The 24,443-nt window shown below is 57.9% G+C and overlaps 1 protein-coding gene across 3 annotated transcripts in view; it reads left to right on the top strand.

Annotated features, from left to right (window-relative positions):
* Positions 1 to 24,443, top strand: part of COL5A1 (collagen type V alpha 1 chain) — a 172,514-nt gene that overhangs the window by 35,607 nt on the left and 112,464 nt on the right. For all 3 annotated transcript variants that reach the window (XM_087418824.1, XM_087418823.1, XM_087418822.1), the window contains exons 2-4: positions 5,767 to 5,934; positions 11,972 to 12,185; positions 13,161 to 13,323. In XM_087418824.1, the coding sequence (XP_087274950.1) occupies positions 5,767 to 5,934; positions 11,972 to 12,185; positions 13,161 to 13,323 (545 nt within the window). The remainder of the gene's footprint in view (positions 1 to 5,766; positions 5,935 to 11,971; positions 12,186 to 13,160; positions 13,324 to 24,443) is intronic.

Genomic DNA, 24,443 nt, shown 5'->3' with positions numbered 1-24,443 from the left:
CAGGAGGTCTCAGCATCCTTCCTGCTGGGTGCTGGGGACTCACCTCACCCAGCAGCGCTGCCTGGAACCCGCGGTCTTGAGTGTTCTGTGCGTGTGTTAAGAGAGCCACGGCCTTCCCTTAGTGGTGAAGGCAGGTGTGTGGACGGGGGCCGTGCAGGTGACAATGGGGCAGAGGTGGACTGGGCCCAGACCAGCACAGTTCCCCAGAGGCTCTGAGCAGCCACTGTTGGGGGACAGGGCTGACACTCACCCCCTAATGAGACAAAGGCGATGTTAGTGCCTCCACCTTGCCCTCCCCGCAGCCGGGGGCTGGCGAGAGCCTGTTATCTGAGAAGGGCCCGGGGCCCTGGAGATCTCAGGTAGACGAAACAGCACCGTGAGAAGCACTTCTTGATTGTGGAGTAGCCCTGGGCACTGCTCGAGCTTAAGGGGACACCAGGCCTCGAGGGATTGAGGGAAAGGTCACCTCCCGTGGGACTCTGGTCATGTGTGACCTGGTGCAATCCACAGGCACGTTACGGATTCTGAGACCCAGAGCGCAGGTTCTGATAGACCCCCCGACCCGAACTGCTAGGGTGGAGGGAATAATGCCCCAGCACGCCGTCTGGCACGGACACATACCCCGACGTCAAAGGTGTCTTTACCAGTAGCAAGTGGTTAAGAATATGCGTAGTTCATTTAGAGAAAAGCAAACAGGAGTGGAATTCCGCAAAAGCCCCGACACGAGCCCTAGCACGCCCTCGTGCAGGAGGCGTGACTGTCTTAGGGCCCTAGACCCAGGTCCTTCCTGGGGCCGGTGGAAAGGCAGTCTCCTCTGCTCTCAGCTTGGCGTGCTCCGAGAGTTAGTCCCGGGTGACACCGTGACTGTAGGGCAGCATGCCAAGGTGGGGTGGTGCTTTTATTTACAGAAGCAGCAGCAGTACTCAAAGTGTCCTTTCCTCCCTGCCCCTGCCTGTCAGATGTAAGAGCTTGGGTTCGCTCACTCAGTTGTTCAACACACGTGGCTGAGTGCCCAGTGTATTCAGCCTCCTGTACCAGCGGGGCTCTGGGCACAGCTGATGACTAAGCCCCATCCACCTGGGTGGCTCCGCCCCTCTCCTGCTGCTGTTTGGTGCCCCTTCTCCATCAGTTCCTGCTGGCTGCTGGGACCTGGGGGTGAATAATTAAACCCTGGAAGTGCACCCCTCCCCTGAGGCCTTGGCACTCAGGTGGGTCTTTCAGGCTGAAGTGCCCTGGCCCCTGGCACCAGGCCACAAGGGTTGGGGAGGGCTGGGGAGAGGAGACACTGGCATCAGCACTTGGTGAGGGTCCCCCTCCCTGCACGCCCCTGTGCCCTGGGGCCGGACAGCGGGTCGGCGGTGCCCAGTGGGAGCATTCTAATTCCATTCTGATCACGCGTCCTTCGTAGATGAAGATGGTGACCCCAGGCCCTCGCTCTGTTCGCCTCCTGGAAGCAGGCTGTGCAGAGAAGCGTTCTTCCACGAGGGGTTCCACCTGCAAAGAAAGGGCTGCTGAGCCTGAGGTGGGCCCTCCAGGCCGGACAGGCTGGCACCTCTGCCACCGTCACCTCTTCCTTGCTCTGAGCACCACCAAGGAGGGTGTGCGGATGCCGGCTGACCATGAGGAACCAGTTTAAATCCCTGCTAAAAGCAGCCAGCTCATTCCCTCTGTGGCTCTCGTGGGTGCTGGGTGCTGAGCCCACCCCAAGAGCTATCCTGGTCCTGGAGGGGAGGCACAGGGACGCTGCCCCGCTGTGTCACGGGCAGGCGGGCTTCTGAGGTTGATCCTTCTTGCAGGGCTGTGTGCCATGTCCTCGGGGCTCATGGCGTGGAGTCAGTCCCACCATCTCGGGTCCACACGCTGGGGCACATTAGGCCACTGGTGGTGGGGCCGTGAGGGTCCCCTGCATGCTGTGCGCTGCAGCCGTCCGATGGCTGCTCTGGTGCCTCGTGTCCTGCAGCTGTGAAATGAGGGGTGGCAGGCCCCTAGGTGATGTGGGGCTCCCTTATTCCGGGTCTGGAGTGGTGGGGTCCCAAAGCCCCCCACTCGCCGTTGCACCACCATCGTGAGCTGCCACCCAGACTTCAAGAAGCCGCTGTGGTGAATGCTGCCGGTCCCCGAGACGCTGGTCCCAGACCTGCAGGCGGAGCCAGAGCCTCCCTCTCCCCTCCCAGCCCCAGGAGACTCCGGGTGGTGGGACCTCATTTGCATCCCGAGTCCTTTCTGTAAAGGGATCTGGGAAAGTCCTTCTCAGCTTCCCAGGCTCCGCAGAGCAGGAGGGCGGGCCGGAGCCTGAGTGAGCTGAGGCGGGTGTGCCTGCTGCTCCCGGGCCTCCACTCATACCCCGTGGTGATCCCGGTCACGGCCAGTGGGACGTGGAAGCAGCCAGGCTTCGAGTGGCCTTGTCTACAGCACCTGTGGTTCTCAGAGACAAAGAGTGGCCCCTGGTTGGGTGCGGAGGCCACGCGGTCAATTCCTTTTCTGTCTTCGCTGAGCACCCGGGATTCACGGGGAGCCCCGAGGGAGCCGACAGGATGTTCTCAGCTCAGCCATCGAGGAGGAAGGAACAAGAAGGACAAGCTCTTTGTGGAGCTCCGAGCTGCCCGGCACTGGGCTGGGGCACTCTTCGCTTCTCTCACTGGCCTCGCAGGGGAAGTGACCCCAAGATCTTCTCCCTAGTCGGGTGACGCTGGGCTCAAACCCACACCACCTGTCCCCAAACCTGGCACTGTTTCCCAGCGGAGTTCTCATCCTGATGGGGCAACTGGGCCTGGCTTCTCGAGAAAGTGCCCTTGAAGGGAGGGCTCCCGTGAGGACGGGAAGGAAAGTCCACACAAGTCCTGTCCTGCCAGACTCTCTCGGGCCCTTCCCACACCTTTTATGAAACTTAAAAATATTTTTTTAGCTCTGGCACAGGGAGCTTCTGGCCGGCGTTGGGCCTGGAAAGGTCTGGTGGCCGTTTCAACTTGTTGCAACAGAGATCGGTAAACACGTCCCCGAGGCTCCTGGGAAACAGCGCTCCCGGTCAGCAATCGAGAAAACAGGGCTGCAGGCCGGCGCAGCGGGGTGGAGCTCCACGGCCACTGGGATATGAGTCCTGGAAACCCCAGGCGGGATCTTTGATCCCTCCCCTGGCCGCCGCCCATCTTGGAACCGAAGCTCAGGGATGAGCCAGCGCTCGGCGCTGTATCACTGTGGCAGGTGAGCCGGCGGCTGGCACGGCCATCTCTTCCCACGGGCCGAGTCCAGGCCTGGGGCCGTGCCGGGTGCCTCCGCCCGGCTCTGCTTCTGAAGTCAAGTAGACAAGAGTCCCTCGAGGGCTGTGGGGGGCTAGATCGGCGGGGTGCCCGTGCCGAGCAGCTACCCGGGAACATCAGAGACCACGAGAGGCAGCGACTCTGTTCAGGAGCAGAGGCCAGCCTGGACCGAGAGTGCCCTGGGTCCCTACGCTGCCCCTCCCTCTGCCCTTCCTCATGGTTTCCGTAAAGAGGCGGGAAATCCTCACCCCTCGTGTTTCTGGCCTCTCGATGGAAGCGACAGAGGGCTGCAGCTAAGCAAGTGGTAGAAAGGACCCGCTGGAGGCAGGGCCCCTGGGACTCTGGATGCTGGGTAGTGTGGCCTCGCAGGGAACTGTGGGCGGGGCATGTGCTTCGCGGTAGAGAAGAGCAGCATCTCTTCCCTCCAGCCCCGTTCTCCTCGGAGCCTGGACCAGGCTGCTCTTTCCCTCGCTCCCGGCTCATTGCACCGGGGTGGCCAGAGCGCGCCATCGGCACCTCCTGTGGCACTGTCCACGATGCCCGCCCTGAACGCCCTCGCCCGGCACCTGCTCCCCTCCAGGCCTGCCCGGGACAGGGCCTCAGTCTGGGCGGCTCTCTTGTTAGGGGCTTGCTGGACAGGCAGTGAGGCCGCACGGCCGCCTGGCCCTACCTCTCCGACCGTTGTGCTGAGCTCTGGGTGCAGCAGCTGGCTGCAGGATTCCTCAGAAACCAGCAGAAGGGAGACTTGCACTGGGGTCCTTTCTCACCTCCAAACCTTCCACCATTGTTACAAGACTGGGACTTTCCTCTGAACGAGTCCCAGGCATTTAATATCCTCTCTGGGGAGGGAGGCTGATGAGCCGGGAACCGGACTAGTTAAGGAGGGCCAGAGACCAAGGGGCAGGCTTGTGTCTGTCCTGTTGGTGCACCCGGCAGTGGGCACGGGCTTTTTTTAGCAGCAGGGGTCAGAATATAACCCAAATTGGCATGAGCATAAGGACACTTATTGGCTCCTGTAGGTGGGCCACCTTCAGGCACAGCTTGATCCAGGAGCCCAAACAGTGTGGTGGGAGTCTGTCCCTCTGCATTCTTGGACAGGCACTCCCACAGCCCTGGGAGATGGTTGCCTGCAGCTCCAGGTTCAGAGTCCATGCTGTGGACTATGGAGCCAGCAGAGCAGAGACGATTCCTCTTTCCCAGAGGAAGAAGCCCTAGGATGGAGCTTCATTGGCCTGGCCTAGTCACATGCCCACCCCTGAACCAACCTCCTGGGACCGGGCGGTGTTGTGCTCTGGCCAGGTAGGGCCCATGTGCCCTAGCGAAGAGGCCATAGCCAGCTTGACCTGCGCCCACTCCTGCAGGCAGCCACGGGCTGTTGGGTTCCCCAACCCCCCAGGGCAGCACCCCAGCTGCCTCCTTTGACCTGTCACTTCGACTCCAACTTTGAGTTTATTTTCTTTGCCTGGACTCCCAGGGGCTTCTTGTTTGTAGTAGCATAAACTGAACTTTTCACACGAAACCGGCCTGGTGGAGGGCAGGCGGGCGGATCCCAAGCCTGTGGTCACAGCCTGGAGGTCTGGGCTCTTGGTGATGTGAGGGAGGGAGCCGCGGCACATGGAGGCCATCTTTTGCGTTTGGGGATCTGCTGAGCCCTCCAGCGAATACCCTGGCTTCAGTCGGTCGCCAGCTTCTCTGCCCTTCTCTGCGGAGCCCCTGGATGGGGGGTCAGGAACTTTCCAGAATGGATGCGAGGACCTGCTGCTCCCGGTCCACGGTTCTGCACTGTCTTGCCCTGAAGGCGTGGGTCTTCTGGGGCAAAGGGAACTCGATATTTGCTGTGAACGGTTATGGGAAAGTTGCATTTTAATGGGATAGCGATGGGGCATAGAATCCACCAGCAGCACCCCTGCTGTTCCCTTCCTAGTCACTCACGAGGTGCCAGCACTCTCGAAGTTGTGTAAGAGATCTCAGGAGCTGTCAGTCTGTCGCACTCCCTAAGACCGCCCTCCGTAAGGCTGCTTCGTCAGCAGAGGGGTCTTCCACAGCCTTTCGGCTTAGGGGCTAGGTTGGGGTCGGTCTTCCTGGGACACTAATGAGAGGGCGTGTCTGGGAGCTGGGGCTTGTACAGCTCTTGCCGGTTGAGGCCGTGGGAGGAAGGAGCAGTGTAAGTGCAGAATCAGGAAGGGGAGGCCGTCAGCGGCGGAGCAAGCAAGGATTTGCTCCCGGTGTGTGGCTGTCTGCGGGAACTGGGTGGGGAACATGGCTCTGCTGAACTGGGCATGTGCATTTCTCTAAAGTGGGCCACCTGCCTCTGCCAAGCACCCGGTTTCTGAGCAGGTCCTCAGCATGTTCTGAGGGGCAGAAATTTGCCGTGGTGCGAGGTTGGGGGGAGGGAGTGGGGGGGTTGGTTTCCGTTTCATCCAAGCCCTCCGGGGTGCTCCTGAGCCTGTGCCCTGGGCTGCTCCTTTCCTCTCTGTGGCTAACCCTGCACCTCTTTTTGTCATTTCAGCTCAGCCAGCAGATCTCCTGAAGGTTCTAGATTTTCAAAACTTGCCTGACGGAATAACAAAGACAACAGGTTTTTGTGCAACGCGGCGATCTTCCAAAGGCCCGGATGTTGCCTACAGAGTCACGAAAGATGCCCAGCTCAGTGCACCCACCAAGCAGCTGTACCCTGGTAAGAGCCACGCGTGTGTGTTCTGGGTGGTGGGTACGGCTCCACCTCCCGCCCCCAGCCAGGAGCAGTGCCAGAGCATGCGTGGTGGGAGAAACACGCTTGGTTTTCCAGGAAGCCCGTCTAATGAGCCTGGTTTGATCTCATTATAGTGAAAACAGAACCCCAGCAGCCATCACCATCCACCACCAAAGGTGGGTGCGTGAGGCTCGTCTGTTCCCATTGCTTCCCCAGGCAGGTGTACCTCCGGCTGTAGACGGGCTGCCAGGACTCCAGAAGCAGCAAGGAGGTGGATGGTTCCCTGGTGACGCGGTTAAGAGAAACCTCAGGGTCACGGGAAAGGAAGGGCTGCCAGAGAGAAGCTTAATTGGGGGCAGTGACATTAAGAGACACATGACTCAAACATCACGGCTCCCAGCAAGAGAGCGCAGGGTTATAATGAGAATCGATTGCCAGGCGCCAGATCTCTGCTTTCAATTATGCACCCAGAGTAGGAAGCGATGTTAGCTGCTAAGATGCAGCGTCCAGGTTGGCTCTGTCACCTGGCCGTGGGGCAGTACGTGACACTCCCTCCTCCCCGCCCAGAGTCAACAAAACCCCCTGGGCTTATGTGGACAGGGGTCAGTAGGCCCGTGATTGATAACCTCCCCCGCTGCCTTAAAGGAGCTCCTTTCTGATTCAGATCAGAAAGGGACCAGGGGACCTTGGGCAGACGAACTCACCTTAGAGATGTTTTGCGATTATTAGAAGACTGTGCACCATCTTTTTGGTGACCTCGATGTAACCGTGACCTTGAGCCCAGAGTCGGGCAGTCTTTTGACCAGTAATGGCGTCTCTTTTCTCCCACGGCCCCATGGGATCCCTGAAGGACACCCTCAGGGCCTGTGGTTCTGCTTCCTCGGACCTTTCACCCACAGCTCTGTGCGTCACCCCAGCTGTTTCCCAGCCTTCCTTGAAACCCATCAGGGCTTCTAAAAGTTTGTCCCCGAGAGAGGCTCAGTCACTTCATTCCAAGAACGTCTTTTTAGGCTGATGAGATCACTCAGGGCACCGAGTCCCTTCAGGGCCTCTTCAAGAGCCCGCCTTCAGGTGCCGAATCCCGCTGCGTTGCAGATGTCCGGCCTCGGTAATATCAGACTCATCCTTACAGACCGAGGTCCCTCTGGGGCTCCCTGGTTTAGTCCCGGCCAAGAACTACTGGGCTTCATTTTCCCATGCATCCAGAGGGGCGTTTCTCAGCCTTTGGGGTGAATGTATCTTTTAGAGTCGCCCCCTGAATGCTCACTTGCATCTTGCCTGGAAGTCGCCGGCTTTCTGCCCCGTGTCTCCAGTTTAGAATTCCTGTGCTAGAGAGACGGGGGTGCTGGGTCCAGGGAAAGTCTCCAAGAAGCTGAATGCCCAAGAGCGTGGTGACTGTGCGCTTAGAAGAAACGCCCACTGTGCCACATGAGCACAATGTTGTCACATTCAAAGCCTGCGCTGGGAAGATCAGGCGTCCTGCCTTGGAGGGACTCTGTAGCCCGTTGCTGACATTTAGTTTAATCTGATCCCTGTCACCCAGTTCAGGGTCATCAGCACAGCAAAGGCACTGGAATTTAGGTCTTTATTCCCTCCTTCCTCTTGGATTATCTTGTGGGAAGAAATATCCTAGGATCTCAGAATACTGGCTAATTATTGGAGATCTAGTATGAATTCCTGAACAGTAAGATAGGGAATTATTTTTTAAGCCTACATTTTTCCTAAGCTCTCAAATTAGTAACTTGATTAGACTGTCAAAGAGTTTAAATGGCTCTTGCAAGGGCTTCTGGTCGTAATTAGCTTGTGTAGTAGCAAGGGGTCCATATATAACTGTCGCCTCGTTAGAGCTGGACAAAACTGGAGGTTACTTTGGAATGAGTTAAGCAGGAATTTCCATGGAGTCCCTTCTGCAGGTCCCGAAGTATTGAGTCAGCACAGGCTGTCGGGGGACATTCTTATAGATTGTCAGTGTAGTATGACTTTCAGATCGTCAGTGTGGTATGGTGTCGTGTGCTGATGAAATGACACAGCCTCTCTGTTCCTGTCTCTCTTGGAAACCTCTGAACGAGCACCCACCTGTCCTCCTTTCTGCTTTGATGCCCGTCTCCCGGGGAGCAGCAGTGTCCAGCTGCATTTTAGACGCCTGTGTCTGCTGGGCAGCTGCAGAGGAAGGGGTGGTGTGGTCCAGTGGCCACAGCAAGGCCGGGGTGGGGTGGCCTGCATTGAGCACACACACCTATACACGTCTCTTAGTTCGGAGGGGAGCCCACATCAGGTGACCTATTCCCATCACTAGAGGGTCCCCGGTTCCTCCCCAGGGGGCCGCCTGGATTCCCTGAAGCCACAGGGGGGCCCCCCTCGCAGGCCGGGTGGGTCTGGGTCGCGAGTGCTCAGTGGCCGAGGCTGAGCAGGTATCTGGGAGCCTTTGCGGGGACGTGTCCGCCTGTCCCCAGCTCGGGGCAGACACGGGTGAGCCTCCACGTCCGTGCACGCTGGCCTCGCCCGCTCATGTGCTCCACAGCCCTATGGAGTGGCTGCATTCTCTGCCTTCTCTCGCCTGGGGGGTCACGGTTCCGTGGGCTGGGATTCCTCCACGCGTCTGCTCCTTCCCGGGGGTGGAGACAAGCAGTTGTGTTCTGTGCACTCGTGAGCAAGACGGCGACTGGCATTGCTCCCTGATTCTAGGAGGATGTCTAGTCTTCTTAGAGCCAGTCACCTGGGTTCTGAGGTCGGTGGGACCAGGGAGCTCGACTCCAGCCACCGACTGTTGCAACAGTTGGCTCTGGGCGGCCCTGACGCCATGTAAACTGGGCAGCAAGGACTAAAGCAGAGCTCTGAACTGCGAGGCTCTGGGGGCGCGGGCACTGGCAACAGATGGAGGGGGTCGGGACTGCTTGCCTGCGGGGTCCCCGGGCCTCGTCACCCTCAGCCTGTGGAGGGGACATCGTGTCAAGGTCAGGCTGGCCTGAGACCTTAGGAGAAGCCGTCATGGATCCTCCTTGAATGCAGGAGGCAAGTGTGTCCCCTGAGGCTGCCCTGACTTCCTGGGGGTCCCCATCTGCCCCAGGGCCCCCGTGACGGGGTGCCTCCATGTCCATTGAACCAGCGTGGCCTGCTGCAGTCACTCAGGTCCGAGTGTGCCCTCTGGGGACAACCAGCACAAGGCCGGCTTCCCCAGTGATCTCCCAGCCCCCTCCTCTGTTCTCATGCTGAGGATGGGAGTCCTCTCTCCGTTTCGTCCTCCCCTGGGAATCTTGGGGCCACTGAGGCACCCTTCCTGCTCAGGGTCTGAGGCACAGGTTGAACATGATGACGTCCCCCTGCCCCCTGTCACCTTCGCCCCAGTCCTTCCTTCCACGGCGGGGTGGGGGCTGCAGAATCAGCCTCCGTGCAGCAGAACATCCTGTCTCATAACTGTTGGCTCGGTCGGATTCAATTTAATAGCAAATGCATTTATTAAACTCCTACTGTATACCTAACTGCTCTAGTGCCTCTGGGCCTCAGCCTAGCGAAAAGGAGATGATCTAAGGAAATAATTGGGCCTCTTGCTGAGCCCACCCCATCCACTGGGACTTTTCTCTGAGAGATAAAATATGAAGTGTGGGACAGCAGACTCTTTGCTCGCAGACTGCCCAGACGGTGTGGGTTATAAAGTGTGTCAGCGTCCTGGCTCGTGTCACGGCTAGAATGGGCCATCTCTAAAGTGACAATAAATCCTTTGTTATTTTGCCAGCAGAGAGATTAATGTTAAACATAATTTATTCTTTCAGGTTATCTGAACAGAGAAAATTTGTTACCATAGAGATTTAAAAATTGGGAAACAGCATCTTAATGGGCCGGGAGAGACGGTTCGTGGTCCCCGGCCGTGTGTCATGCTGGAGAGAGTGGGCCCCCTCACTTCCCGTTCTCTTCATTCTAAAAGCAGGACGAGGACTGTCAGGGGCAGGGAGTCCTTGTGGGGAGGGGATGGGAGGCAGGGTACCCTTTGACATGAGAGCGAGGGGGTCACTGACTCATGAGAATGGTACAGTCCGCCCTGGACGTGGACGGTGACCTCTGAGATGCTTCAGGTCCAACGCCACCCTGGGCCCCCCATGCCCGTTCATTTGTTCGGGGACCATGTGGGGCCACCAAGGTCCTGCCACTGGCCTGGCGGCTGGGGGCCCTCCTGGGGCTCCCCCTCCGTGGCTGGTACAGCTAAGGCCATGGTCTCGGACTCCCCCTTCACATCCCGCATTTGGAGGGACAGTGCAAAGCCAATGCTGTGTGGCAATAGTGGCCTCAACAAACCTCTTCCCCAATGGCTTCCTGTCCATAGAAGGGCAGCCTGAATCGGTTCAGGCTCAGACAGGTGGCCACACTGACCACCGTCACCCACCACCTCGAGCTGTCCCCCTGCACTGGGGACTGGGGGCGTTGAGCTGGTCCCCCTGGGGGGTGGGCTGGGCCATGGCGCTGAGCACAGAAACAGACTGTGACACCCAGCTTCTTAACGCGGGGCGCCTGACCCCTGGCTGGGAGCCCTGGGCCTTTCCCTATGGGCACCTTAGCCAGACTTTTCCACCTGCCTCTGTCACAGCAGATCTCTCCGTTGGCCCTTGGAGGCCAGTGTCAGTTTCACTGTCTGAAGCAGCAATGGCCTCTCCTGCCCTCGCTCCAGTGAGATCCCTCCACTCCGGGTCCTACAGAGCGCAGTATTCTCCTCCATGCCCTCACAAGTCTTAGGACACTGTTGTCCTGGTGCCGCCGAGGCCCCCTCTCCCCGAGGTGGCCCCTGCAGCGTTCTGCTCCAATGACCAGAAGCAGAGGCTGGCTGCCTGGCCGCATGGCCATTCCCTCAGCAGAGGGCGCCCACGGATAGCATCCTTGCTGGAAGTTGCTGGATCCCTATTCTGTCACCCAGCAGGGGGCTAGTGGCCTTCTGGGCCATCTGGCTGACCTTGTTGCAATTCTGAGGAAGGGATGGGTCTGGTGATGGGTTCTTTTCTTACCCAGGCCGGTGAGCCAGATGCACAGCCTCTGTAGCACTACCGAGTATGAGGCAGCTTCAGCCTCAGGTCCCAGCCCCTTCCTTCAAGCTGGGGTTCTGTGTTGACCCCTCTCTGGGTGCAGCTCCTTCTGGCTGGTTCTGAGAACCGCGTTGACTTGGGCTGAGCATTTCTGGCTGGCTCAGTGTGCATCAGTTGATTAGCCCCCAGGCTCTCTGCAGAATTGCAGATTGCACGCGGTGAGAGAAAATCGCTGACTTCACCAGGATCGATGGGGAGGAGGGGGCTGGGATTCCCTGTCACGCCCGCGGAGGAAGGGCGCGCACGCGGAGAAGTCTGGAGTGTGTAGAGCAGACTTGGGTGCCCTCGGCAGGGCCAGCTCGGGTCTGGTTTTTAATGACCTCCAATTGTTTCCGGGCTGTGGTGTAACGAACATTCCCTCCTGTCACCATCCCAGGGTTTTGTTTTTCTTTTTAAATTTGGATTGAAGTCTTGATTTCTATCTACTTTTTCTCTGTTTTGTGTATCAACCAAGAAATGGCAGAAAGTGCAGTTCTAGCCGTGACCCCTGCCTGCTGCCTGCTTCCCCCTTCTCTCTCCTCCCTCCCTCCAAAGGGCGCTGAATGAGACACACGCTGCTAGGCACAGTTTTAGGCACTACGGAGGGTATAAAGATGCCTCTGAAACAGCCCCTGCCCAGAGGAAGTTTGCAATCTAGGAGCTTCTAGCTAGGATTTACACACAAATGTATTGAGGTGTGGGAACTGAGAAGATGGCATTGAAGGCACACAGCTAGAAGGACTAATCAGCTTCGCATTTGAACTTGAGCCTCCAAGAGATAGACTTGGCCATGTGATGACAGGAAAGGGCTGCAGGAACCATTTGATCAAGTGGCAGATGTGCAGCAGATGGCTCTGCACCACCATATGCAGCAAAGGTTACCAGATCTTTGAGCTGGTTTGGCTGCAGAGAGCTGCAGCTGGACACAGTTGGAGGCTTCCCGATTGCTTTCTGACCTCTGTCCTCTGTTCCAGTATCTGCATTTCCTGAGGACTTCTCCATTCTAACCACTGTGAAAGCCAAGAAAGGCAGCCAGGCCTTCCTGGTCTCCATTTACAACGAGCAGGGCATCCAGCAGATCGGCCTGGAGATGGGCCGCTCTCCCGTCTTCCTCTACGAAGACCATACAGGGAAACCGGGGCCGGAGGACTATCCTCTCTTCCGGGGCATCAACCTGTCAGATGGCAAGTAAGTGAACACCACTCAGCAACCCAGTCCTTCTGCTGGAGGGGTGGGGCAGGCCGCCTGACCCCCGCTGGCTGGATGGGGGACGTTAGCAGGATGTGCTTTATAGCAGGAGGGTGGGCACCAGGCGGAGAGAATACAGGCCTTGGAGTCCTGAGAGCTGGGTCCCTGCCTCGGGTCATCCTGTGTGGCTTTGGGGAGCCCTTTCTTCTCCCTGGGCCTCCAGTTCCTGTTTGTAAGGTGCGCTAAAGCACATGAAGTGGTAGCCTCTTGGTGGCAGAAGGGACACAGGAGATTGTGTGGTTGCACCCAACTTGTTCCAGAAAAGATTTAAGGATTCTTAAGGATACAGACAATTAGATGTGGGAGTGAATGATCAAAACAAAACAAAGGCACGTCTCTCCAGAATTCTCTGTTGGGTGCATATCTAAACCTTGGTAGTTTGAACGTGGCCTCTGTCGTGGCTCACAGGTCTGCGGCCATGTGCAGTGGTCTTTGAAGACCTTTGGGACGTGATTCCTGTATTTCTCATTCAGAGTTGCATGTAGACCCATCGGTTCCACCATTTCCCATCAAAATCCGCCTCCTCCGGCAACCTGCGGCTTGCCGCTGGGGGTTCAGATGGTACACCAGGCGGTGCTGCCGTACCTCCCTCACTTGACCCACTGACGAGCCCACTCCAGGGTTCCGAGCCTGCACTCAGGGCTTCCTGATGGTTTCCGGGTTCGGACAGCTGACCTCGTCTGAGACGTGAGAAATCTGAGGCTCGCAGAGGCGCAGCGGATCTCACAGTGGCTGGACTCTGCACCCAATCTCATCTGATCGCAGAGGCTCGGCTGGGGAGTGCTCAACCCCTCCGTGGCAGTGCGGGAAACAGGACGTCTTCCCTGTCCCCGTAACCTGCAGCAGGGTGACCTGTATTGGTGTCCCACAATACGAGTCCCTCTTCACCCGCCCGGGCTGTTTGTTTCTCTGCAGGTGGCACAGAATTGCTCTCAGTGTCCACAAGAAAAATGTCACCTTGATCCTGGACTGTAAAAAGAAGACCACCAAGTTCCTCGCCCGCAGTGACCACCCCATGATAGACGTCAATGGCATCATCGTGTTCGGCACCCGGATCCTGGATGAGGAAGTATTTGAGGTAAGCGGGAGGGCCATGCCGGCCACACGTCACCTGGGACAGCCGCCGGTGAGCGGCCACTCCTCGGATAGAGCCACTGCGGCTGCCGTCGGCAGGCCTGTCTCCTCTGTCAGGGACGGGCTGGCATTCTGACGTGGCGATGGTGTCCGTTGGTCTGAAGCCTCTGCTGCTGTCCCAAGGGGTGTTTGTGGCCCGTGGGAATGGAGAGGCCACGTGAGAACAGCAGTGGTTACCCTCTTCCACGGGGCTTGGTGTATGTGTCACCCGGGGAGCAGCTTGGGAAGGACTTGGGGTTTTGGCGAGCTGTGACCCGGTGCTTGTGGAAACATGCAGGCTCCTGCTGTCTGATATCTGAGGGCTGTCCTGGGAAGAGGGGACAGCTGCCTTCTGGGTGGACTTGGAGGCAGAGCTCGGCCGGGGAGTGGAAGCTGCAGGAAGGCATGTGCCGCCACAATTCAGAGGTGTTCTTGCTCAGTAATGCCCAGCTGTGTCCAGCCTGGAGCCCTGCTTTCCTGGGAATGCCTGAGACGGGGGGAGATGAGCAGATTGGGCACCGGGAACCCCCACTTCAACCTGCAAGGTCCTGCATTTCTCTCCTTCATAGACTGGGGTTCAGCATAAGCTGGCGTTGCAGAAGCAGGGCTCCTCTGCAGGTGACCGGGGATTCCCAGAGGCCCCCCGGGGAGCACTGGAGTCACCTGGGAACCTTTGAAAGTTCAGATTCCGAGGCCTCGCGTCCTGAGGTGCTGGGGCAGCAGGGCTGCGGCAGGGCCCTGGAATCTGCATTCTAGAAGGCACTTCAGGTGATGGATGCTCCCTCTGGCTTGGGCTAGGTGACAGCCAGGACCCCTCCGGGGTCTTCCTTTTCTTTTACATACTCAGGCTTTGTGGAGGAAGATTTGGGCCCACAAGGGCTCCATGGCTAAAGCATGTTTGGAAACCCCGGGGCTGGGTGGTCTTGAGGGCCGTCCTGGCGCTCGGATTTCACCTCAGGGTCCCCAGTGATGGAGGACAGGACGAGGCAGCATTTCCTCCCAGAATTCCCGAGAGCCAGCGTGAGCTCCCCGGGGCCCACATTCTCGGCTGCGTTCGCACGGGGCCCGTTTCGCCAGTGCTCACGCCTGAGGTGGGGTCCCCGGGGCCTTGTGTCTCCTCGGTGACTTGGGGCCCGCCCAGCTGGACGCGGTGTGAACTGGATCCCGGCGGTCGGCCGAGCACATGGGAGGGAGAGAGAATGTGTGCCCGTCACTCCGTTCTGTTTTCATGATGGTAGTGATTCTGCCCGTCGAGGGAGGGCGGTCGAACGGCCCTTGACTTTGAGCTGTGAGAAGAGTGAAATTCCGGAAGTCTCTTCTTTCTGTAAAGTATGAATGGGGTCGTGTGGCCTGACTATGGAATAGCAGTTCAGGAGGGCGGGGGGCGGACTCCCCGCTCCGTGAAGGGCTGGATTTGGGGCCTTGGGCAAGTTGCTCTGACGTTCCTAAGCCTCAGCTTCTCTGTCTGTGAAATTGGCTCATAAACACAGCTACTGCACAGAGCTGTGGGGAAATTACCCGAGGTTGAGTGCACAAGCACCCACACGCGGCCTCTCTCACAGTGACGCTGGACAAATGAGCTCGGCTTCTCCTGGATGTCAGTCCAGTGTCGCCCCAGGGGGACACATAGGGCAGAGCCCGGTTGGTCCGATGTGGCTGACCAAGGAAAGATCGGAACAGGGGAGCGGGCAGGGCCCATTAGGAGGAGGCTGGGGAGCCAGCGCATGAAGGTGGGTCTGTGGGTCCTGTGAAACGGGGCGGCCCCTGTGCGGAGCAGGTTTCCAGGACGGCTGTGGCCTGCAGGACACCGGGGAGGGCTGGGTGCCTGGATCCTGCTGACACATTTGCAACTTATGGGGACACACCCTCTGATCAGACTTGCCCAGAGGCCTCGGATGAACTGCGGGACCGCCGGGCTGCCCTCTGCCAGGCAGGAGGCAGCGGGGAGGAGGCTCTCCTGGGGAGCTGGTGTCAAAGGCTGGCTTGGGGGTTGCGCAGACTGGGACTGAGTTTTTGCTGGTGTAGACCCCTGGCTGGTGGGAGGATCTAGGTAAAGCAGGCGACATTGGTGAGTTCTAGGATTCTCATTTGTAAAATGTGGGTTCCAGTAATGGCGCCTCGAGAGCTGTTGGGGGCTGAGCTGGGCCCACCTCTGAAGCACTCGGCTTGGTTCCTGCTCATCAACCCATAGCCAGGGGCGCTGCTGCTGCCGCCCGTGTTTCTGTTGGTTGAAGTTCTGATCGAGAGGTGGGAGGGTGTGTGTGCTGAGGCTGGGCAGCGGCATTGGGGGTCGGAATTCGTTTATTGCGCGGTAGCTTTTCTGCGCTGTGCCAAATCTTTGTAATTTCTGGTGCCTTTTATGTGCTCACAGTGTGCCTTTTATTGTAAAGATCCAGGAAAAAGTTTTATCTGTCTTCAAAAAAATCGGGATCCTAAAACAAATACTGCTTCCCTGATTTTCTGATTGAGCCAGAAAAGCTGTTTCCCCATGAGCACAAATGTATGAGGAATGCATTGCCATCGGGCAGCACCAGGAGGATCAGGCTGGTTTGAATCCCAGCTCACCAGTTACTAGCCGTGAGATCTCAGGCGAGTTGCCTAGCCTATGGGGGACTCAGTTTTCCCCTCTGTAAAGTGGGGCCAGTCATCGTGCCCACCCCGGATTTGTGCATGTGAGGCAGAGGTGAGGCTTCATGCATAGGCGTGGCCCCCAGCCGGCGTTCCACACCGGTTACCTACTTTCATTATTAAAGGATGAAACTTATTTAAAAAAAGAAACGGATCTCGAGGGAACAGCCCCCGTTTTCCTTCTCCGCTCTCCCTCCAGCAAGCAAGGCAGTTCTCACGGGGCAGCTGAGGGCCAGCAGGCTTTGGGTGGGAACAGCAGCTCAGGAGTATGTTAGAATTCTGGGAAGCCCTTCTTTCCGGTCGTGGCATTCGATTTCAGCAAGAGAGGCTTCCAGAAATAAGCAATTTTTGTTGATCACAAGTTCCTCACGTTCTGAAGGAGGTGTTTCCCTGGCCCCAGACGTGCCTGGCCGCTGGACGTGTTCACGTTGGAAAATGCAAGCCGTCTTTCGTAATGGAGACCAGCGGAATGCGGTGATGCCTTCCGTGGCCCCCGAGCATCGTTTTTTACTTTTTTCCTTCACAGTGCAGAGACAAAGTTGGGTGTGTTGGCCACCTGTTCCCAGCCACCCTTTGTCTCGTGGGGAGTGAGACAGAATTTTGATTTCTTTTGAAATAAAGTGATTTCACTCTTTACTTTCTAGCAGATTCCAAGTAATAACACTTACCGTTTTAACCACTTGGCTGCTAGAGAAGTCTCTTTAAGAGAAGTCTCTTTAAAAGGAGGGGCCAGCACCATTGAAAAGTATTTCTCCTGCAGCCACATTCTTCCTCTGGAAGGAGGACTTCCCCTCATTAAAAGCCAATTTGTCCCACAGCTCTGTGAGGCACTGGGTGAGCCGGAAGGATTCTGGGTACTTCTGGTGGATGGCCAAATCCCCACTGGCACACACACGCTGAGTTTTGTGCTTAGCGCTGCTTCCAAACAGTGATTTACCGAACTCTAGAGAGTCTGTTGGGGGCTTTTCCTGGGGTGTGCGTGGCCTCGTTTGTTCAAAGTGAGGTGCCATATAGGGAGTGAGCTGGGGATGGAGACTGTCAGGGCTGTGATAAATGCTTCTCGCGTGGTGCACAGTTTTACCCGGACAGCATGGTGCCTGGGGCCTCCCTGGGTGCAGACGCTGGGCCCAGGTCCTGCTCAGCGACCTGCCCTGGGGTGAGCCTGGTTCTGATGGGGCCGCCCTGGAGGGGCCAGGAGGGTGGGACTGGGTGCTCGGCCCAGGGTGGGCCTCTGTTTTGGGCTCTGCGGTGGAAGGACCCTCTTCTTGGGGGTAGCCGTGAGCAGGAGGGGGGCTGTGGATGAGGAGACCCCCCCAGGGGAGCCAGTGAGTTCTGGGTCAGGAGCCAAATCTGCTTTTAAGTCATTGAATGTTTCAAGGGGCGACAAGACCAAACAGACTACAAACTGGAGCTTTTTCTGCAAAATCCCGGGTGCCCAGGGGACAATGATGTGTCGCATCCAAGTGGCGGTCCTCTGGTCCGTCTGCTCTCCTGTCAGCCGTTTGGAAAGACCCAGCCCTTTACCTAATCGCTGATTCCCTTTTTGCAGGGGCCTGGCTTTTCCACGGACACGTTCTTCCTGGGATTCAGCTTTCCCGGGGCAGGAATGGGGCCGCTGCAGAGGGGGTGCTTTCTTAGCGATCCGATAAGGTGGCCTGGGGCTCCTCTTGGGCGCACAGAGCCGCCCTCCTGAGACGGGGGCGAGACGGGGACAGAGAAGGGTGGTGTCAGGGTCTCTGAGGCCAGAGAGCCGTGAGCTTGGCGCCAGAGGCCCAGGTCCACGTCCTCCTCGCTCTCACTGCCCCAGGCTGTGACCTCTGAGCCCCCGGACCCCTCCAGGAACCATCCCGTCACCTGCTACTTGCCAAGGGCCCCCTCAGAGCAGCCTGTGCTGGGGACGCACGAGGGACATAGTGTCGGAGAACACGGGGCTCAGGAAACCAGTCTAATGGGCTCCAGAGTGGACAGACGTGTGATCGGGCAACAAGGGGTGTCGGAGTGTGAAGAAATGCCACAGATACTGCAAAGCAAAGTGCGAAGCGTGTCAGACGTGGTTGGTGAGCTGCAGAACTGGGCACAGTGCATGCGCCCAGGGTGCCCGACATCCGGGGACTCTTGGCTGGAGATGTTCTCTGCAGTGGGGAGGGGCGTGCTCTGCTGCATCTGGAGCATGCACCTCATTGGCACTGCTGTTACTCCGTCTCTGTCAGCCTCCCGGGTTTTGTCACCTTGACCCAGACTTCTCTGTCGAGAGGAACAGCAGGTGCCTTCTAGAATGTGCTTTTCCTTTCCTTGAAAGGCGCCGAGAGGGGCACATTGGCGGGGCTGGTGGTGAGGGGCTGGCGGTGCCGATTCTGAGTTCACCTTTGGCATCAAGTTCAGACACGAGGTGGATACTCCAGTGGGAGGAGACTGCCAGGGGTGAGCGGCTCTGTAGGCTCTGCTTGTGGTGTCTCTGTGCCCTCCGTCCCCACCCATTGACAGCGTCCACAGCCTGGTGTCCCTCCTGGGTCCATGGCTGTTGTTCCAGCTGGTGGTGCTGGTTAGACCCATCTGGGAACAGGAGGAGCCGGGCTCTGGAGCCAGACGGGCGGGAACTGCAGCTCTGCCTGGAGTACCAGCCTGCACGTTCGATTCCGCTGCTACAGCGGCGGGCGGAATGCACCTGGAAGGACCTGGTCCTTCGGGCTCTGTTCCAAGACCCACGTCCACCCCAGACCCTGCTCTCTCCTTGGTGTCCATTTGTGCTTTCCCTGGGAATGCCTCCCTGCTGTGTCAGGCCGTGTGGGGCAGCAGCCCAGCGCCCACCAGGCAGACCCCTGGGGGCGCAGAGGGACATGAGCCAGTCAAGGTCAGAGGCCTCTCGGCCGGGCCTTCAGCTCTGCCCACTTCGCAGGGACCGTCCCTAATTCCTGGGAAGGGCAGGGATGTTGGAGTCTCCATGAGTTCCCTGCGGCTGCTGTAACAAATGTCCACGATTTGGTGGCTTAAAAAGACAGAAATTTACTCTTTCCCAGTTTGGAGGCCAGAAGTCTGAAGTTGAGGTGTCAGCAGGGCTGAGCTCCCTCCGGAGGCTCTAGGGGAGGGTCCTCCTGCCTCTCCCAGCTCCTGGTGGCCCCAGGTGTCACTTGGCTTGTGGCCACATCCCTCCAATCTCTGTCTCTTTCCATGTGGCCTCTCCTCTTCTTCCTATGTCTCTCCTCTGTGTGTCTCTTGTAAGGACACTTGTCGTTGGATGTAGGGCCCACCCTAATCCAGGATGATCTCATCTCGAGACCCTTAACTTAATTACATCTGCAAAGACCCCGTTTTCAAATAAGGTCACATTCCCAGGTTCTGGACGTTAGGACCACCAACTCGAGACCCAGACCAGCATGGAGAGAGGTTTTTCTCTCGTTAATTCCTGCTGGGCACGTGTGGTTAGTTAAAAGCGAGTGTCTGGGCGTGAATAGTTGGTTGGTTTCAGTCAGGGCTTTCTTGGGCTGCTGAGCTGTGCCTGGCCGGGGAGGGAGCAGGGTCAGCTCCTCCCGGCTGGAGGGTGGTCGGGGGCGGCCCCGTGCTTGGCTCCCAGCTTGGATGGGCGGCTGACTGGCCATGAGGACGCTGTGCAGGGAGTCTGAAGTGCATTTTCGTCTCTGGTTCAGGTCCAGGGAGGGCTGGGCAGTGGGCAAACATGGGCCTGGACTCCTCCCTGGTACAGGGGGCCGGCAGCCTGCGGGGACCAGCTGGGCATTGGGGAGGGCGTGGCTGCATGGCAGAGGCAGGCAGGAGCAGGTGACAGTGGGGAAGGAGCATGGTCTCCCGTTGATGTCCACACCAAGGGGCTTTCGTCTGGAATCTTGGGTGGTCAGGGGTTTTCAGGGGTAGGGGTCAACCTCTGGGGACGTGCCCCTGGTGCTGGCCTGGGTCGTGCCAGGTGCTCGTGATCTGTGTTGAGCAAGCAGCCCGGGGCGGGCAGTCTCCACCTGGGGTGCCCGGCAAGGAGGGGTCCAGAGAGACCCCAGAGATCAGGCAGGCCCTGTTTTGCCCTCGGGCTGTGGGACCTCGCACCTCCTCTTGCCTGGCCTGAGAGGGCTTCAGGTTTGTTCCATGGAAACTGTGAGTGTCAGGACCTGTGTCCTGGCCCAGGCGGGCTGATGCAATGCTGGAAGCCTGGCCAGTGGAGTGACATGCCGCTTACAGTGGCCTTTCTGATCTGTGGGTCTCCTGGGAGGACTGGCGTCCGCGGCTCTGAAGGGAATGTCACCGCACCCTGGCCCACCATGCTGCAGGGGTTCTGGAGGGAGGGCCCCGGGGACGGGCTGGGTCACGTCAGAGGAGGGGAGGAGGGTCAGCGGCTTTCCAGAAGGGGCAGGGCGTTGCAGCGGAAGCTTCTGGACGCTGAGTCCTATGGTCTTGCCTGCAGTGGTGGGGGCAGTGGCCGAGGGGAGCCCACCTGCCCGAGCCTTGGGCTGCCCATGTGGGCGCTGGAGGGCGAGGGGATCCTGTCCTGTTCGCGGGGCTTCTTCTTTACCACGGGCAGCCGTCCAGGAGCTGGGGGGACTGCAGCCAAGCCCTGGCCCCCACTTACCATCCGTACAGCCTTGGGCAAGCCTGGGACTCAGTTTCCTCATCAGAAGATGGGGCTGCGAGGCTTGTGGTGAGGGTGAAAGGAGATAATGCCTGACAAAGCCCTTAGCACGGGGTCCACGGCTGGAGAGCCAGCCCCGGGCGTCCCTGTGCATTCAGTGATACTGTCTGAGGGCCCTGGGTGTGGGCGCACTTGTCACCGTGAATTCTCAGGCTCTCCTGCCCGCTTCAGGAAGGGTAGGTGCTTTTTATAGTTGTAGTGACAGTGATGATTATTGTCACTGTCATTGTCATCCTTGTCTTGTAGAGGGGAGATGCGGGGAGGGGCGTGCAAGGTCTGCACGCTCAGCTGCTGGGAGGAGGAGCCGGAGTCCAGTGCTCACCTGCACAGTGCCTTGTTCACAGCCGCAGTCGTGAGGGCGTGGGGTGCGAGGAGCCCCCTCCAAGGGGCAGACGCACAGGGAGGCAGGAGAGGGCCGTCGGCCTCAGCGCACCCGTGCCTCCAGGGTGGGAACCGCCCCCAAGCCCTTTTGTAGCCTTGGGAGAAAGAGCCCCTGAGACTGGAGGGTCAGCTCGCGGTTGCTGGGCGCCCCCCTGTTGAGTGCTTGTCCGGGTGGAGAGCCCGGGGGCTTGCTCACCATTGTGCAGAGCGTTCGCTGGAGGTCTCTGATGCTTTTGCTCTGAGCCTCAATTTCTGAGGATGTGGAAAGTCCATCTCGGACTCGTTTTCCAGTCTGTGCTGTCCTGGGTGTGTTCGGAAGCTCTCTCAGCACTGGGAAGGACAGGGTTTGTGGGGGCGGCACCGTGCAGCCTCTGCACCCTGAGGAGCCCAGGCACTGGGCCGGCCAGGGAGGCTGTTCAGAAAACCCCAGGCCCCGAGACGGGGTGGAGTTGCCTCCATAGGTAATTCCTCCGTTCTGTTTGGAAAAATTGAATAATAGTCACCCTCCCTCCCAGCGTTGAAGGTGGTGTGTTCTGCCCTAACAGCCCCATAGTCTTGTCCTGATGGTCGTCCAGACGACTCTTAACAGCAGCCTAGGAGAAGTGCATTGTGAGCTCCACAATACACACGGGAGAACCTGGAGCCCAGAGAGGTAAAGCCACCTGCCTAAGGTCACACAGCAGGGAAGTGCAGGGCTGGACTTTGGGCCCAGGTCTGGACCCCTCCCTGGATCAGGAGGACATCTTGGTTCTCAGCTGAAGGGGTGAGGGGCGTTGCGTCTCTGATGTCAGACTTCTGTCCCTGTCTCTTTAGGTGTCTCGCCCTCCAGCCCAACAGAGCTGCTGCCTGCTCACTCCCCTCTCGAGGGTGACCCTCCAGCCGGCTCCTGGTTCTCAGTCCCTCCAGGGCTCCAAGGCCCCTGGGTGTCTCCACTCAAAGTGAGCCCTCCTCCTTCCTGCCCCTCCCACCCCAGGCCCTGGCACCTCTCACCTCAGCCCGGAATCACTGCTCTCTCTCGTCTCCGCTGGATTTCCTAGGCCTCTCCGGGTGGTGTCTGTTCAGCTGTGGCCAGTCCATTCAGTCTTTGTCCATAAGGCAGTCCTTCAGACAGGTCTAGGGGGCGACTGGCTGGCAGCCGGGACTCGAGGGCCCCGAGAAGACTCTTGACCCTCATGGAGGCCCGGAGAGTGCACACTACCTCTCCAGCGCCGAGCCTGGTCTGCTTACAGTTAATGCTTCTGAGAGGCTGTGTGTTTAAAGCCACTTCTCAGGAATTGGGAAGTGTAGACGGTCCCCATGAGTTTAGCCACACATGAGTCTCACACTGGCCCTCTCATGTCCAGGGGGAGTGTTTGCAGTCGAGGTGGCCCAGGGCTGGGCACCTTGGCCAGAGTCCTGCCGTGGGGCCTTGCTCATGATAACTCGGCCCCTCACTGTTTGGCTCAATGCTTGAGGGGAGAAAGGGTCACGGCTCAGAGTCTGCTCTGTGATGGCAGAGAGCATGTGGGGTAGCCCTGCCTCTAAAATCACCCACAGCGGGTATGTGCGTGTCCTGCATGCAGGTGAAAATCCTTCCGATGGGCGTGGATTTGCAGAGAGACTGAGTCAGGTCTGACTGTCACAGATGATGCCAAGTTACTCTCTTGGTTGACAGAATAAGACTCAGAAAGGCCTTTCAGGCTGGGACCATGTTCTGGAGCCAAGGAAATGACATTCAGTAAGGAGACGTGAATTTCTGTGCTTGGGTTCAAGCGCTCAATTGTGCAAGTGCAGGATGGGGAATGTGGTGGTGAGGCACTGCCTCTGGAGAAGATGTGGGGGTCTGTGAACGTCCAGCCCGCTATTGACCGTGGGTGTGATGTGATGTCACAGTAATACATTCACAACAGAGGGCAGGATGATCGAGGGTCTGGACCTTACCCAGTGGAGGCTGCGTCACAGACCTGAGGTCTGAGCCTAGGACGGGGAAGGCGGGAAGGAGAGGGAGTTGGTGCCCGAGGGTGGAGATCCTCGTCCAGGGGGACGGGGGTGAGGCGGTGGCAGAGCAAGGACCGTGCATGGGACATTCACAGATGTGAGTCTTCAGCATCCACCTCCTCCACCAGGGCCCAGCTCTGAGGCCACCCCCTCCAGGATGCCTTCCTTGACCTCCCCAGCCTGAGTTAGTCACTCCGTCACTTGGGCTGCCTCCTGAGGAAGCACTAAGAGCTTGTGACTTCAGGTTAGGCATGGTGATTTTTCATCTTTGTGCCCATAAGTCTTGTCATAGAGGGGCTAAAAATGCTGATTGAGTGGGAGAAAGAATGAACAATCAGAGCTGACTGTCTTCGTGCAGGAGAAGCTGTCACCCTTTGTCAGGGAGTGAGGGCTGATGGTGATGGTGATGATGGTGGCCATGGGGGTCATGGTGGAGGTGTGATGATGATGACACTAATGATGGTGATAGTGTGGTGTTAATGATGGGAATGGAAGTGATGATGGTAATAGTGGTGGTGGTGTGGTGGTAACGGTGGTGGTGATGGTGATGGTCGTGGTGATATTGCTGATGGTAATGGTGGTCATGGTGGTGATGGAAGTCATGATGGTGATGGTAATAATAGTGGAAGTGATAGTAATGGTGGCGATGATAGTAATGGTGGCGATGGTAGTTATGGTGGTGGTGATGATAGTAGTAATGGTGGTGATGGTAGTAATGGTGGTGGTGGTAGTAATGGTGGTGATGGTAGTAATAGTGGATGATAGTAATGGTGGTGGTGATGATGGTAGTAATGGTGGTGGGGATGATGGTAGTAATGGTGGTGTTTGCTACCTAGTAGCCTAGTAATGGTGATGATGATAGTAATGGTGGTGGTGATGATGGTAGTAATGGTGGTGGTGGTAGTAATGGTGGATGATAGTAATGGTGGATGATAGTAATGGTGGTGGTGATGATGATAGTAGTGGTGGTGGTAATGATGGTAGTAATGGTGGTGGTGATGATGGTAGTAATGGTGGTGATGGTAGTAATGGTGATGATGGTAGTAACAGTGGTGATGGTGGTAATGGTGATGATGATAGTAATGGTGGTGGTGGTGATGGTAGTAATGGTGATGATGGTAGTAGTGGTGGTGGTGATGATGGTAGTAATGGTGGTGATGGTAGTAATGGTGACAATGGTAGTAACGGTGGTGATGGTGGTAGTAATGGTGGCAGTGATGGCAGCTGTTGCTGATTTATCCAGGCCTCACTGAGTACCAGGTCCACTAAGCCTGCTGCACATACCATCACACTTAGTCCTCAGGATACTTCTGTGAGGCAGATCTTATTATTCTCTTTACAGATGAACAAATGGAGGCCTGGATAGATTAAGTGATGCACTTAAGGCCCCACAGCTGGCGAGGGAGGGATCCAGTGCCTAGGCCGCTTGTGGTCAACGCCTCACCCCTCTGTGCGGTGGTGACCAGCAT

Source organism: Ceratotherium simum, chromosome 29, assembly GCF_057802395.1.
Source record: "Ceratotherium simum simum isolate JZ-2026a chromosome 29, ASM5780239v1, whole genome shotgun sequence".
NCBI lineage: Eukaryota > Metazoa > Chordata > Mammalia > Perissodactyla > Rhinocerotidae > Ceratotherium > Ceratotherium simum.
The sequence above is the reverse complement of the archived record's forward strand: the minus strand, read 5'-3'. Positions and strand labels throughout refer to the sequence as shown.